Below are 14,617 nucleotides of genomic sequence, written 5' to 3' on the forward strand. Positions count from 1 at the left end.
CCACATCTTTTGTACTTTGTAACATAATTGTAGGAAAGTACTCACATTTTTCCCCACAGCTGAAAAACACCTAGAAAAGATTGGTCTCAGCCATAGAGAAAAGAAACAGTAGCACTGAAAGAATCCATGCAAAATTAATTCCTTACACTGCATCAAATATACTAGAACATAATGTACAAGAAAGGGTTGAAAGAGTAACTGTACCAGAGATTATCATATAATTTGGTAAAGGTATCCATGGTGCCCTGAGGATGTTTCCCACTGAAACTCATAATGTCCTGACTTTTCCTCCAGCACCAGATAGATACCAGATAGTAAAAATGCCTTTACCGATTGAATGGGTAGCCATAAAAATGGGTAAAGACATCCTGTATATGTCCCCTGCAAGACAAATTGTAATGACTTTGACTTTCTTATCTCATCAGCACAGAATTTTAACTTGTCTAATGTTTTGGTAAATGCCTATAAAACTCCCATCAGTCAAATTTTGTTTCTAGTGTTAAAGTTGAACATGTTAGCATTATACCTGTAGGTAGGTTAGCATTGTCATTGTGTGCATGTTGCCAGGCTGGCATTACCATATTTGGCTCAAAGCACTGTTTAAGTAAAGCGTCACAGAGGCACTAGCACTGCTGTCGTCTGGTTATTCGTTTAAATTAGCTCAAGAGATGAGAGAATTCCCTCGGCCTGGAGCAGAACAGCATAATCCTTGAAATGAAATCAAAGCATACAAACCAGCAAAACTGATGCTGAAAGGACTGCAGTTGACATTAGTAATGTAGTTGTTGTAAAACACATTACCAGCTGTCGTTTTGCACCTACCTTTCTGGTGAGACTTGCAGAAACTGGGGCCAGCAGCCTTCACGTACATTTTCTGTAAGTTATTCATTGAAAGGAGTCTGTTCTGGGTCAGTGCTCTTTTCATACAATTCAGAAGGTGAATACCTGCTGTAAGGAGACATTTCTACAATATATTGTCTGAAGACCAGAGTATGCAAATATGTAACAGCCCCAATAGCCCCTTTGATTGTAATATTGGTTCCAGCTATCAAAGCGCCTACTTGAACATTTAATAGAGGCTGTCTATCAGAGACATTAAAGAGTGATTTGGCTGTGCTCCCACAGTTAAGAGCTACGTAGGTGGATGTTTCATTGTATGAGGAATTGCAGTGATTAGAAATGTCCTCGTTGAATGTAATCCAGCTGTCTGTGTTTCATGCCTGGAGCTTGGCTGCTGCATTGTGACTAAACTCAACTGACAGCTCCCTTTGGCCAATGGAGACTGTGCGTGTCATAAGTGTGTGTGTGTCAGTCTATTGTGCCTTACAGGGGGATGAAATGCACACAGTACAAGGCCTGGCACGCTTTTTTTTAATGTTCATGCATCAGATCAGTAGGAGAAAAGGCGTCAAGTGCAAGGGGAGAGGGGATGGTTGCCATGGCTACAGATTTTGGCTCTCTCTCTCTTTATTTCTCTCTCTGTCTGCCTCTCACACTCCGTGTCCTGTCAGTGGGGGTTGGGATGCAAGGTTTGGTTTATGAGCTGAATCCTGTAGTCTTGATATTGAGAAAGTGAGCTGAGACATGTACTAGGCTTTATGTTGGCAAGGCTGTGTCGTGGTAATGGTTCAGCAAAAGTTTTATAATTCTACCATATTACAAAAGACATTTGTATTTCTTTAACTTGGGATGTTTTACTGACATGTTCTGTGTTTTCAATCTCTTTCTCCACCCAGGCCTTTGTAAAGTGTCACTTTGACTACGACCCATCTCATGATAACCTGATTCCCTGTAAGGAGGCTGGGCTAAGCTTCAGCAGTGGGGACATTCTGCAGATCTTCAATCAGGAGGACCTCAACTGGTGGCAGGTCAGTACAGCCCTCAGCCTTTTTAACCAGTAGTGGAATGTAAATAAGTACACTTACTCAGGTACTGTGCTTAAGTACAATTTTCAGGTATATGTACTTAAGCATTTTCTGTTACGTCATACTTCAGTTTCATTACATTTTAGAGGCAAATATCATCATTTTTACTCCACTACTTTTATTTTATAACTTCTGTTACTAGTTACTTTTTGGAACCAGATTAATACAAAAATACATTATGATTATACGACTGAACCCTGGTGGGAAGTTCACAAGCTACCCAGCAGTAATTCAAATTAAACCCATATAAGCTCCCCCTTTACCAGCTGCAACATTAAATGTGATGTAGACAATAATGCATCAGTAATTATAATATGATATACATTGTTAAATGTGCCATTCTACATAATGAGCACTAACTTTTGATGCTAATACTTTTGTATTTTAACATCTTGAATGCAGAACTTTGAGTATTTTTATACCGTTTCTTTGATATTTTACTTGAGGGATCTGACCGCTACTGTTTTTACCTAGATACAGACTCAACAGGATTGTTAAAAAGAGAGATTGAAAATGTCTGTTTTTGTTCACCGACTTGTGAAGTTGTTTGTTTCCCTCGCAGGCCTGTCACATAGAGGGAGGCAGCGCAGGTCTAATTCCCAGCCAGCTGCTTGAGGAAAAGAGGAAGGCGTTTGTGAAGAGAGATCTGGAGCTCGCTACCACAGGTACACCTCTCGCCAGCACGCAGCAGAGCAGAGAAGCACCTGTCATTATGTAGATTCTACACCGACTCCTCACTGCACAAACACACCAGCCACAAAGACAACATCTGCTCCGCTCCATATCATACAAGCATTTCAGCTGGTGCCGTCTGCTCATCTCCGCTCACCACCTCTCCAGTCTGTTACTGTCAATAATCTCTGGAGAACTGGTAATGAGCACTGGCATGACTCAGCTGGCCTGATCTGATCTGCTGATTATTAAGAGCCTGACGTTCACAAACCTTAAGGTGTGGTGATAAGACCCACCTAAATGCAAACCTGATCAATAATCATCTCTTTTTGTATGAGATGCAGAGTAAAATGAGGAAGTTTTATTTTTTATTTATTTGCTCCATACAGAATCCTCAACAGCAACAAAAGCAGGTGGCAAGCCACAGCCAGACACACATGCCCTTCACTTGTGGAGGAGATGGCAGCTTGGCTGTACTGCCCTTGGAGCCTGGCAAGGACACAACTGTCTGCTAGCACATTTTCCACATATTATCCTAACAGAGGGAATAGAATAAAAGCTTTCAACAGAATACTTTTGGATGGTGAGGTCTGAAAATTGTGGACCTGATTCATAAATCATGAGAACAGTTTCATAATTAAAACTCAGGCTTTAAGGTGCACAGCCTCAGTTGTCAATTGCCACAGCGTTGCAGCCTGAGGAGTTGAATTTCATCATAAAAATAACAATCTGGACTCATAATTGCTTGTGTGTACATTTTTATACATGAGACATTTCCCCAAGCAGCCAAATAATCAGCTATATTAACATACTGCATGTTTGCCAAGTCACAGGTGCTCTGATGGTAGACTGGTAGCATAGGTGGACCAGTATTGGTGCATAGTGCCACCTAGTGGTGGTCTTTTACTATCACGCTCTGTTTTGGATTTATGACCCAGCAGAGCTTTCACCTTGATAGTATATCATTTTAACAAGGGACTTGGTTAAAGTGGATGGCCGAGATGAGCACCAAGGCCGGACATTTTAATGTGTTTTGCTGTTTGTCTCAGGTCCTCTGTGTGCTGGCATGGGTGGTAAGAAGAAAAAAAAGATGATGTATTTGACCACCAAGAACGCAGGTGCTTAAACTTTCAATGCATCCTATAACATCTGTTTTGTTTGAGCCTAATTGAATTTGACAAGAAAAAAAAAAACGCTGTAGTTTTTGTGTTTGATCCTGTTCACCTCAATTATTCACAAAAATTCTGTTTAGAATTCGATCGCCATGAGTTGCGCATCTATGAAGAGGTTGCCAAGGTCCCACCCTTCAGGAGGAAGACGTTGGTTCTGATTGGTGCACAAGGGGTGGGCCGTCGCAGTCTGAAGAACAAGGTGCTGGTGTCAGAGCCCCAGCGGTACGGCACTACCATCCCCTGTGAGTGTAATCATCCATCACATCACACTACACCGATACAGCACATATGGATGTCTTGGCTTTTTATTGGTACCATGTGAGCAGTAGTGGAAAGTAACTAAGTACTTGAGTATTTTAATTCTCTGCTACTTCATCATACATCGACTTTGCTACATTTATTTTAGCTTTAGTTACTTTTCATAACCAGATGAATACAAACATGTAGTAAAACTTCACTGATCCCTGGTGGGACATTCACAAGCTACCCAGCAAGTATTTCAAATTAAAAGCATATAAGGTACTTAACATTAGCTCTCCCTTTACCAGCTGCAACATTAAATGTAATAAATAATGCATCAGTAATTATAATCCGCTGATATGCATTAATGTTAAATGTGCTATTCTGCATAACGAGTACTTCATTTCGATGCTAATACTTCTGTGCTTAAGTAACATTTTCAATGTAGGACTTAAGAGTATTTTTACTCTGTTGTATTGCTACTTTTACTTATGTAAGGGATCCAACAACCACTAGATTCAAGTTGCATTTGTTCCACACTGTGTTAATGTTATTTGTGTATTGTTTTCTCCTTAAATTAAGTCTCTTTGCCATCTTGGTTTCTTTTTTTATTGCAACAAAATAGCAGATGAACACATCGAAAGCACAGGATATGGAAAACAAGACGACACAGGGGGTTTAACATTGGTTCATCCGTTTTGGTTTCTGTCTCTGTCTCTAATGGATTTTTTCACTTGTTCTTGCATTATACCATATTTCTTCCTGTTAGTGTTTGCACTATTCAAGCATTTGAATTACACAGATTTTTTAAAGTTTCCTCAGAGAACTCTATTGTGAGATCAGTTTAAAATACCAATCCATCTCCATGTTTGTATTGATCTTTATCCTGCAGTCACGTCCAGAAAACCAAAGGTGGATGAAAGGGATGGCCAGATGTACTCCTTCATGACCCGCAGCGAAATGGAGTGTGACATAAAAAATGGCCGTTTCCTGGAGCATGGCGAGTACGACGGAAACCTGTATGGGACAAAGATCAGTTCAATACATGAAGTGATAGAAACAGGAAAGATCTGCATCCTGGATGTCAACCCACAGGTAGAGGAAACCTGTATATACTCTTGCCTTCCATCAATCAATTATTTGTAATGTTTTATGGATGGGCATTATATTTACCATTGTATTTATGACTCACTCTCTCATAATTATGATATTTTTCTTGTAATTATGAGAGAATGGTGGGGTAGGAATGCTGCCAAACGTGTCTGAAGTATTGAAGTAATTCAGTGATAGTTGTCAGTACATCCAATAGTGCATGGCAAAAGTGAACTGTTAATAGCTTACCCAGCATACTTACTGTTCCAAACCATAAACAAATATAGACAACAAACAGACTGCAACGATGCTGCCTACACTATATACATGTACTGAGCAGGAGAACCTGCTTGAGAAACATCGGCTTTTGAAGATTACTTCAGTTGGCTATTTACATAATTCTGACAGCGCTTCCTTGGTAGCAAAATGTACTGCCACTAGCTAATTTGGTGTACTTGGCGTTCCAACATGTAAACAAACAGGCCTATAGCCTCGGCTAAAAACAGCAACCACACTGTAACACACTATATCCATGGCAACATCATGTAGCCTAAAGCAGACTTCCTGTATCTTGTCAAAGTTTATCTCTTCACATGAGTAATGACTATTAATGTTTAAGTCTTTGTCATAATTACAAGATGTGAAGATCAGAATCTTTTAATAGGCTCTTACTGTTGCTATTTAAGAAGGCAGAGACATTATAGGCTAAATGATTGAACTGTCTAGATCCTATAGGCTATTAGGATATCCATCTAGTTAATAAACTTTTGCATAGTATTTTGGAAAATGTCATTAAATGTTAAGTTCAGTCATATGAACAGATCATACTTATACAAGAAAGAGCAAGTATAATGTTGCCATAGATATGGAACACTAGATTTTGGAACACTAATTAGCCAAACTGACTTATCAGCTCATTGTTGCTCTGTGCTATTGTGTGTACTGTCAGAATTGCATTAATTTTGAAGAAATCTTAAAACCCCAATGTTTCTCAAGCAGGTTCTGATTCTTTCCAACTCCTGCTCAGTACTGCCTTTTTAGTGAGTTACCCAACAACTTTGAGGGCCAGTTGGACTTTATATTTGTATACGCTTTGGAACATTAAATATACTGAATTAGTTATTAACAGTTCACTTTTGCTATGCACCATTGGATGTACTGACAACTATCACAGAATTACTTTGACACTAAAGAAAGTTAAAACCTGATTATTTTCAGGCAAGTACTGATCCTTTTTTAATGCAATGCACTTCTGTACTTAAATATAAAATTCTAGATTGAAACCAATTATGTACATCTTCTTGCTACTTAAGTATTTTCTGACTTAAGCACATCATCAGTATCAAAACAGACCTAATCATCAGCATTACTCTCTGCTAATCTTTTTTTTTTTTAACATACATTCACTTGATAAATTGTTAAAAATGCCGCAGTTACATATTAATCACATTCTCAAATATATAAATGTGATTTTCAGCTATATTCAATACATGCTGTGCAATGATTGTAATACGTTTCTACACTGATCAGGCACAACATTATGACCACCTGTACATCTGTATGCACTTCAGTGCAACACTTCTGCCTTAACATTTGTTTATGAAGCTCAAACTGTTTCAGTTTTTGGTGAAATGGCCATAAATGTATAAATTCTATTATATGTTCATTATTGATGTCATAATTAAATGTTGTGTTGTACAGGACTACATTATATTCAGAGGTGTTCTTAATGTTCTGACCCTCTCATGTGTGTCAATGGGCAGGACAAAAATATACAGATACTTGTTGCAAGTGTTGCATAGAAGTGCATACAGATGTTCAGGTTGTCATAATGTTATGCCTGATCGGTGTATACAGTGGGTACAGAAAGTATTGAGACCCCCTTAAATGTTCCACTCTTTGTTATATTGCAGCCATATGCTAAAATCATTTAAGTTCATTTTTTTTCCTCAATGTACACACAGCACCCCATATTGACAGAAAAACACAGAATTTTGGACATTTTTGCAGATTTATTAAAAAAGAAAAACTGAAATATCACATGATTTTAGCATATGGCTGCAATATAACAGAGTGAAAAATTTAAGGGGGTCTGAATACTTTTCGTACCCACTGTATGTCTGGGTTTCTCCAAAGGCTCTGAAGGTCCTGCGCACATCAGAGTTCCTGCCCTACGTTGTGTTCATTGAAGCCCCAGACTTTGAGGTCCTCAAAGCTATGAATAGGTCAGCTATTGAGTCAGGAGTGGTCACAAAGCAGTTAACGGTGAGTGTGTGTTCTCAAAGGATTAGCTCAACATTTTAGGGAAAATACTTCACTTTCTAGCTGAGAATTCTCATGTCTGTATGGTAAACGCACAGCCACAGCAAGCAGCTGGTTCTAGCACAGAGATTGGAAATGGGAAAACTGTCTGGTGCTGTTCAGTGATAAAATATGCCCAGCCGTACCTCTAATGCTTGTCAATTAATTTGTATATCGCGTTTGACTAGATCTGGGCCAGGACAATTTACCATAGTATCAGTCTTTTCATCTTACTCTCAGGAATAAGTGAATTACCACATTTTTTTTTAACTCCATCCCTCCATCCATTGTCCTCAGTGGGACATGCCCGGTACACCTCCCTAAAAAGGCGCCCAGGAGGCATCCGAAACAGATGCCCGAGCCACCTCAGCTGGCTCCTCTCGATGTGGAGGAGCAGAGGTTCTACTCTGAGCTCCTCCCGGGTGACCAAGCTCCTCAGCCTATCTCTGAGGGTGCGCCCGGCCACCGTGCGGAGGAAGCTCATTTCGGCCGCCTGTATCCGGGATCTTGCCCTTTCGGTCATGACCCAAAGCTCATGACCATAGGTGAGAGTCGGAATGTAGATTGACCAGTAAATCGAGAGCTTCGCCTTACAGCTCAGTAAGCTCGGTAAATCAACCGCATTACTACAGAAGCTGCACCGATCCGCCTGTCAATCTCCCGTTCCATCCTTCCCTCACTCGTGAACAAGACCCCAAGATACTCATTTTTCTTACTTAAACTCCTCCACCTGAGGGAGCAGCTCACCCCCAACCTGGAGAGGGAAATCCACCTTTTTCCGATTGAGAACCATGGCCTCGGATTTGGAGGTGCTAATTCTCATCCTCACCGCTTCACACTCGGCTGCAAACCCCTTCAGTGCCCGCTGTAGGTCTTGAACTGATTAAGCTAGTAGGACAACATCATCCGCAAAAAGCAGAGATGAGATCCTGTGGTCCCCAAACTGGACTCCCTCTGGCCCCTGGCTGCACCTAGAAATTCTGTCCATAAAAATAATGAACAGAACCGGTGACAAAGGGCAGCCCTGCCGGAGTCCAACATGCACATTTTTTAACTATTCCTTTAAAAGCCAAATAAAATATTTCATATTGTAGCCTAAAATTCTTAATAGCAAAGATGATTGCATTTATAACTGGAATATCTGTTTTTGATTTACTCCATATAGAGAGAGCACATTTAGGCCGTACCCACACGGGAAAACAATTCACCTCGATCATTTGGCTTTGTATTGAGTGAAGGCACCTATTTGACAATTGTCTTTTTACAAAAAACTGAAAAATGCCTAAAAGCTGCTGTGTGGTGCATGCATTACCAACAAAGCAAAGAACCCAGAGGTACAGTTTTAAAATGTGACCAAAAAAAAAGCTTCTAAGAGGACAAAAGTGAGGCATTAGCAGGAAGAACGGCAGTAGTTTGCTAACACAGTTAACAGTCAGCTTGTCCCACAATCATTTCAGTAATCAACTGCACCCAAACTTCCCACGATCTAATTTAGAAGTATATTGTAACACTCTTTTTTTCCTCCCTCATGCTATGTGCTAGCAAGCTACTGTAGATAGCTAAAGCACATGCAAAGACACCAAGATGCCTACCGCACACAGACAGTGTCGGGATCAGTTTTCCCTTACTCCTGTTAATGCCTTGTGTCTTATCCACTTTTCTTTGTTTTTTTAGGTTTTCAGAGTATGACATTGCACTGGCTCTATGGAGGAATGCTAACAACAATGCTACTTTACTATAATTTAAATTACGCAGACTAATTTGATTTCAGTTGTGCACCAATTTCATTGTTTTACTATTCTGCCTAGTAACTACCTGCTCGCTGTGTTTGTTTTTACCTTGCGCCTCTCTTTCAGGACTCTGAGCTAAAGAGGACGGTGGATGAAAGTGAGCGCATTAAGAGAGCCTATGGACATTACTTTGACCTCTGCATTGTAAATGACGGGCTGGAGGCAGCATTCCGAAGTCTACGTTTGGCACTGGAGAAACTGTTAGCAGAACAGCAGTGGGTGCCTGTTAGCTGGGTCTTCTGAAAGTCACCAAGAACTCACTAGCAAGATGCCAGAGCCACAGGTTGAAGGTCAACGGATGGCTTAACATTTGCAGCTCCAGAGGGGCTGTCTCCATGCAGTTACTGGTGGTGGAGGTCTGCAGGGAAGGGCAGAGCATCATGTTTCAGTACAAATGACCAGCCTCATGTAGAACATTTTTGTACAAACTTAGTGTTCCTCTGTTGAGTTGCATTTTGTCAAGAATTGGAAAAATTCTATTAATTAAAAAGGATTTAGTTGGCTATGAGGTTTAGTGCAATAGTACGAGTGTGTGTATGTTATGATAAATGTGGAAACTGACTTAAAGTAATGCCTATGTTTTGCAGATAACAGTTCTCTGATGGAGGTTTTCTTTGAAAGATATTCAAGTTTTTAGTCTTTCCAAATCTTAAATACTTTAGTGTAATGTTTACATTGGATCAGTAGGACAAATGGGTTAAGGAAAGATACCAAATGTTCTATTTGTATTAAAATCTCTATTTTACAATTTGATCATACACTATGATTGTATGTTCTAACACCATCTTGTTTGTCTCCACTAATCTGAGATGAACAGCAATAGACAATTCTAAACAAAAACCAGTACAGTACATGCAATACATCTGCTCTCACACTGATATATTGTATGTATACGGTGAGAGCACGGTGGAAAACTCTTGAGATATCTTGATGTAATCTTCCAGTCTCACTCTGTGTTGTTTCCTTTTTAATAGTGGTGACATTGTATACTTCCTGTCCTGTGTTGGAAAAGCCTCCAATTTGTTTTACAGTAAAAGGATCCAGGGAACGGATCACTGAGTTGTATTTGTAGCACTGACAACTCAAACTTTATTTTAAATAAAATTAGAAAAAATCCTGAAGACGTAGCCTACAGTATAATGGAAAACCAGTTACGTAACATTACAAGTTAGACAGTTAATGCAAGTTGTCACATTATTTCCTTTTATTTTTCATGCACACTGTAAAAATACTTATCGGTGGCTTCTCGTTCATACTTACTTTTGCCTTAATACGGTTCAAAAGCCAAGGAAACTATTTTTTCATCATGGAACATTTCACATCCTATTACTGTACATGTTCCTTCTTAGAAAACAGAAAAAAACAACACTATACTGGCAACTTATTTAATATTTATTTCCCCTTGAACTTGTAAGTACTGTATTGTAATAAAGAGTATATAACAGAAACACTTGGTGCTTTGAAGACTATGTGGATGCATTTGCACAACAACACTATAGTTTTGATGTTCATTCTTACATGTATTCAAACTGAAAATGTTAAATATTTGTTGTCTAGTATTTATATTAAAGCTAATTATTTTTTAAATTAAACCTAGTTTTTTTTTAAACAGTTGAAAACTAAATAGTGATTACCTTGTGTAGTTCCTGAGTCTGTAGGTGGTTACAGATGCTGGTGGGTGAAGATGGTGCAGAGGTCCTGTGGATGTCACCCGGTGAAGAGGTGCCAGAGGCAGCGACATCAGATACATCTCATAGGCAGGCTGGCCAAACGCTTCTCAGCTTATGGTCAACCTGCATGACAATGAAGTTGGATGTAAAATTATATTCAGGCTGTAGTAACAGACTTGTTAGCATTTTATAATTGCTACTTTGAAACACTGTGTCGGACAACATTTTTACCACAAACTACAGCAAGGCACATTTTTCAGGAGAGGGTCGGACCCCAATTTTACAAAATACTATATAGTAAGGCACATTTTTAATGTCGCACTGTGAGGCATTTTCATGACATACTATATAGTAAGGCACTTTATTCGGGAGGTGGTCAGAACCCAATCTTACAAAATACTATAGTAAGGCACATTTTTCAGGAGAGGGTTGGATCCCAATTTTGCCACATACTACAGAAGAGGGTCACACCCCAGTTTAAGACATACTTGCTGCCAATTTACAATAAGTGGCACTGTCTGGCAATGACCTTGTGATCTTAAGTGTGAAACAGATCAAGCAATCACTAAGCATTAACCATCAGAGCTGAGGTGAGAGCACATAAAATATCTGTGGTGGAGTATGTCAGCTACACAGTCACAGTAGAGCAAGATCACAGAAAGCTAGTACTGACCCGTTCTTGTTAAGCAGACGTTTGCTTCTCTTGGTGGCTGCCAGTGGTGCTCAATGAGCAGCAAGCATTCACCAGGCCCCCGAGCTTCAAACCTGTGCTGGGAAGCTGGTTTAGCCGTTTCCTGTAGAGCCAGGAGAGAGGAAATTAAATAACGTCTTGCAGCTAATTATAACAGCACATTAATGCAGAATAGTCCGCATCACTATACCATTCTAAAAATATGTTACATATACAGTGGTGTGAAAAAGTGTTTGCCCCCTTACTGATTTCTTATCTTTTTGCATGTTTGTCACACTGTAATGTTTCAGATCGTCAAACAAATTTATATATTAGTCAAAGATAACACAAGTAAACACATCATGCAGTTTTTAAATGAAGGTTTTTATTATTAAGGGAAAACAAAATCCAAAACTATAGAGCCCTGTGTGAACAAGTGTTTGCCCCCCTGTCAAAACACTGGTTTATCGCACCTGAGTTCAATTTCTCTGGCCACTCCAAAGTCTTCATTTTGTTTTTCTTCAGCCATTCAGAAGTGGACTTGCTGGTGTGCTTTGGATCATTGTCCTGCTGCAGAACCCAAGTTCGCTTCAGCTTGAGGTCACAAACGGATGGCCGGACATTCTCCTTCAGGATATTTTGGTACACAGCAGAATTCATGGTTCCATTTATCACAGCAAGTCTTCCAGGGCCTGAAGCAGCAAAACAGCCCCAGACCATCCCATTACCACCACCATATTTTACTGTTGGTATGATGTTCTTTTTCTGAAATGCGGTGTTACTTTTACGCCACACATAATGGGACACACACCTTCCAAAAAGTTCAACTTTTGTCTCGTCTGTCCACAGAGTATTATCCCAAAAGTCTTGGGGATCATCAAGATGTTTTCTGGCAAAACTGAGACGAGCCTTTATGTTCTTTTTGCTCAGCAGTGGTTTTCGTCTTGGAACTCTGCCATGCAAACCATTTTTGCCCAGTCTCTTTCTTATGGTGGGGTCATGAACACTCACCTTAACTGAGGCAAGTGAGGCCTGCAGTTCTTTGGATGTTGTTGTGGGGTCTTTTGTGACCTCTTGGATGAGTTGTCGCTGTGCTCTTGGGGTAATTTTGGTCGGCCGGCCACTCCTGGGAAGGTTCTCCACTGTTCCATGTTTTCGCCATTTGTGGATAATGGCTCTCACTGTGGTTCGCTGCCGTCCCAAAGCTTTAGAAATGGCTTTATAACCTTTTCCGGACTGATAGAGCTCCATTATTCTCTTTCTCATTTGTTTTTGAATTTCTTTGGATCTCGGCATGATGTCTAGCTTTTGAGGATCTTTTGGTCTACTTCACTTTGTCAGGCAGGTCCTATTTAAGTGATTTCTTGATTGCGAACAGGTGTGGCAGTAATCGGGCATGGGTGTGGCTAGAGAAATTGAACTGAGGTGCGATAAACCAGAGGTAAGTTATGTTTTGACAGGGGGGGCAAACACTTATTCACACAGGGCCATATAGTTTTGGATTTTGCTTTCCCTTAATAATAAAAACCTTCATTTAAAAACTGCATGATGTGTTTACTTGTGTTATCTTTGACTAATATATAAATTTGTTTGACGATCTGAAACATTACAGTGTGACAAACATGCAAAAAGATAAGAAATCAGTAAGGGGGCAAACACTTTTTCACACCACTGTAGGTAAGGTCATGTACAGATAGGTGACAAATTCGGCAATAGTTATGGAGCAACCAGTGGTCAGCAGCCCCTAGTGCTCTGAGAAGGCATTGCAGGTGGTCCCTGACCAATAATAATATTTTACTGTAGGAATCATTATTTTGTTTTTAAAACACATTTCCATGTTAAAAATCCAAGCGATCCTTGGTGGGGGAACAAGGGAACTCTATTATTTATTTTCATAACTAAAAAAAAAAAACAATCTCCATAAAAAAACTAAGCAAGCTAGGTCCTCCGGCAGAACACCACCACCTGATGTTATCAGTTCACTGATTGCTGTCGTAAAATATCTTTAAGCCTTATGCTGAGTTTACAAACACTTTAACTGGTACATTATTCACAGAAACATTCTTTAGACTCCGTTATATAAAATGTTAACATTACTAAAAGGATGCAAGCATCTTATTTACATAATATATCCCCGTCAGCAAAGCTAGAGTTAGCATAAATTAGAAAGTTGAAAAATATCCCTTAGCCTGAGCAACCTTCAAACTCAAATTACAGCCTTTGTCAAGTCTGGACGGAGATGATATTTGTTACCTTTGCAGATCTGCAGCTCCAATCTGAAGCTGGGAGTCCTCTGGTCTTTGTGCTAGCTAGCCTTAGCAGCCCTGGGCTCGATGGCCGTGAGGAGAAGAGGGAGACGGAGAACTTTGCTCTAAGAGGGACTTTATTCTGCCTTGTCTCAGTGAACATAATATTTGTCTCCTTATGCTCAGCATACTGCACTGCAAGCTTATCTAGACGCTTTTTATTGAACTACTGAAACCTTAGTAGCACGTACGTCACTGCACTGACCGCTTCCCAAAATAGTTAACACTGCTATGCATGTCAAATTCACGTTAACCGTAAGATCTTCAAGGGGAAGCCTGGTCGGTAACACAGTGAAAATATATCCTCAAACCGTTAAACACCATCCATTAATGTCTGTGACAACTGCTTTAGACTGTATGAACCCCATGATAACGCTGACCAGCGGAGGTGATACACCTGTCAGAGGAACAATGGCCGTCGTGTGACGTCACGTGAAACAGGCAGTGACGTGCGGTCAGGGGAGGCAGGTGTGTCAATCTTGAAAAGAAAAAAAAAGGTAACCATAAAATATAATAAATGTTAATATTTGTCGGCTGGTGTGTATTGTAGGCCCTTTTGCCGTTCGAATCCGATGTTGAAGGATTTTTTTTCATTAAGAATAGCAGAATTTCCGTATGTCCCGTTCAAATACATGGAGGAGATGCGCGATGAGGCAGCACTTTGCTGTGCCTCTCGGTGGATCGTGTAATCCTCACCAACTGTATGCGATGCAAATAGTGTGTCGCTGTCCCTCTATATATCGCAAATAAAATGCTTTCAAACACTCTGATTATATGCT

The 14,617-nt window shown here is 40.0% G+C and overlaps 1 protein-coding gene and 1 long non-coding RNA gene across 5 annotated transcripts in view; one reads left to right on the forward strand and one right to left on the reverse strand.

Annotated features, from left to right (window-relative positions):
• The window catches only part of mpp2b (MAGUK p55 scaffold protein 2b), a 37,643-nt gene extending 27,005 nt beyond the window's left edge, over window positions 1-10,638 (forward strand). For all 4 annotated transcript variants that reach the window (XM_020606203.1, XM_020606205.1, XM_020606204.1 and 1 more), the window contains 7 exons: window positions 1,737-1,868; window positions 2,488-2,590; window positions 3,647-3,715; window positions 3,850-4,011; window positions 4,902-5,104; window positions 7,238-7,366; window positions 9,259-10,638. In XM_020606203.1, coding sequence (XP_020461859.1) covers window positions 1,737-1,868; window positions 2,488-2,590; window positions 3,647-3,715; window positions 3,850-4,011; window positions 4,902-5,104; window positions 7,238-7,366; window positions 9,259-9,435 — 975 coding nt within the window. In that variant the 3' untranslated portion in view covers window positions 9,436-10,638. The remainder of the gene's footprint in view (window positions 1-1,736; window positions 1,869-2,487; window positions 2,591-3,646; window positions 3,716-3,849; window positions 4,012-4,901; window positions 5,105-7,237; window positions 7,367-9,258) is intronic.
• Window positions 4,937-14,259, reverse strand: LOC109963576 (uncharacterized). The gene is made up of 5 exons (XR_002275416.1): window positions 13,786-14,259; window positions 11,536-11,656; window positions 10,827-10,985; window positions 9,454-9,550; window positions 4,937-5,026 (listed from the first exon to the last, which is right to left on the reverse strand). It is a non-coding gene; the product is annotated as an uncharacterized LOC109963576 (long non-coding RNA).
• Between the last annotated feature and the right edge of the window lie 358 nt (window positions 14,260-14,617).

Source organism: Monopterus albus, unplaced genomic scaffold, assembly GCF_001952655.1.
Source record: "Monopterus albus unplaced genomic scaffold, M_albus_1.0 scaffold76.1, whole genome shotgun sequence".
Lineage (NCBI taxonomy): Eukaryota > Metazoa > Chordata > Actinopteri > Synbranchiformes > Synbranchidae > Monopterus > Monopterus albus.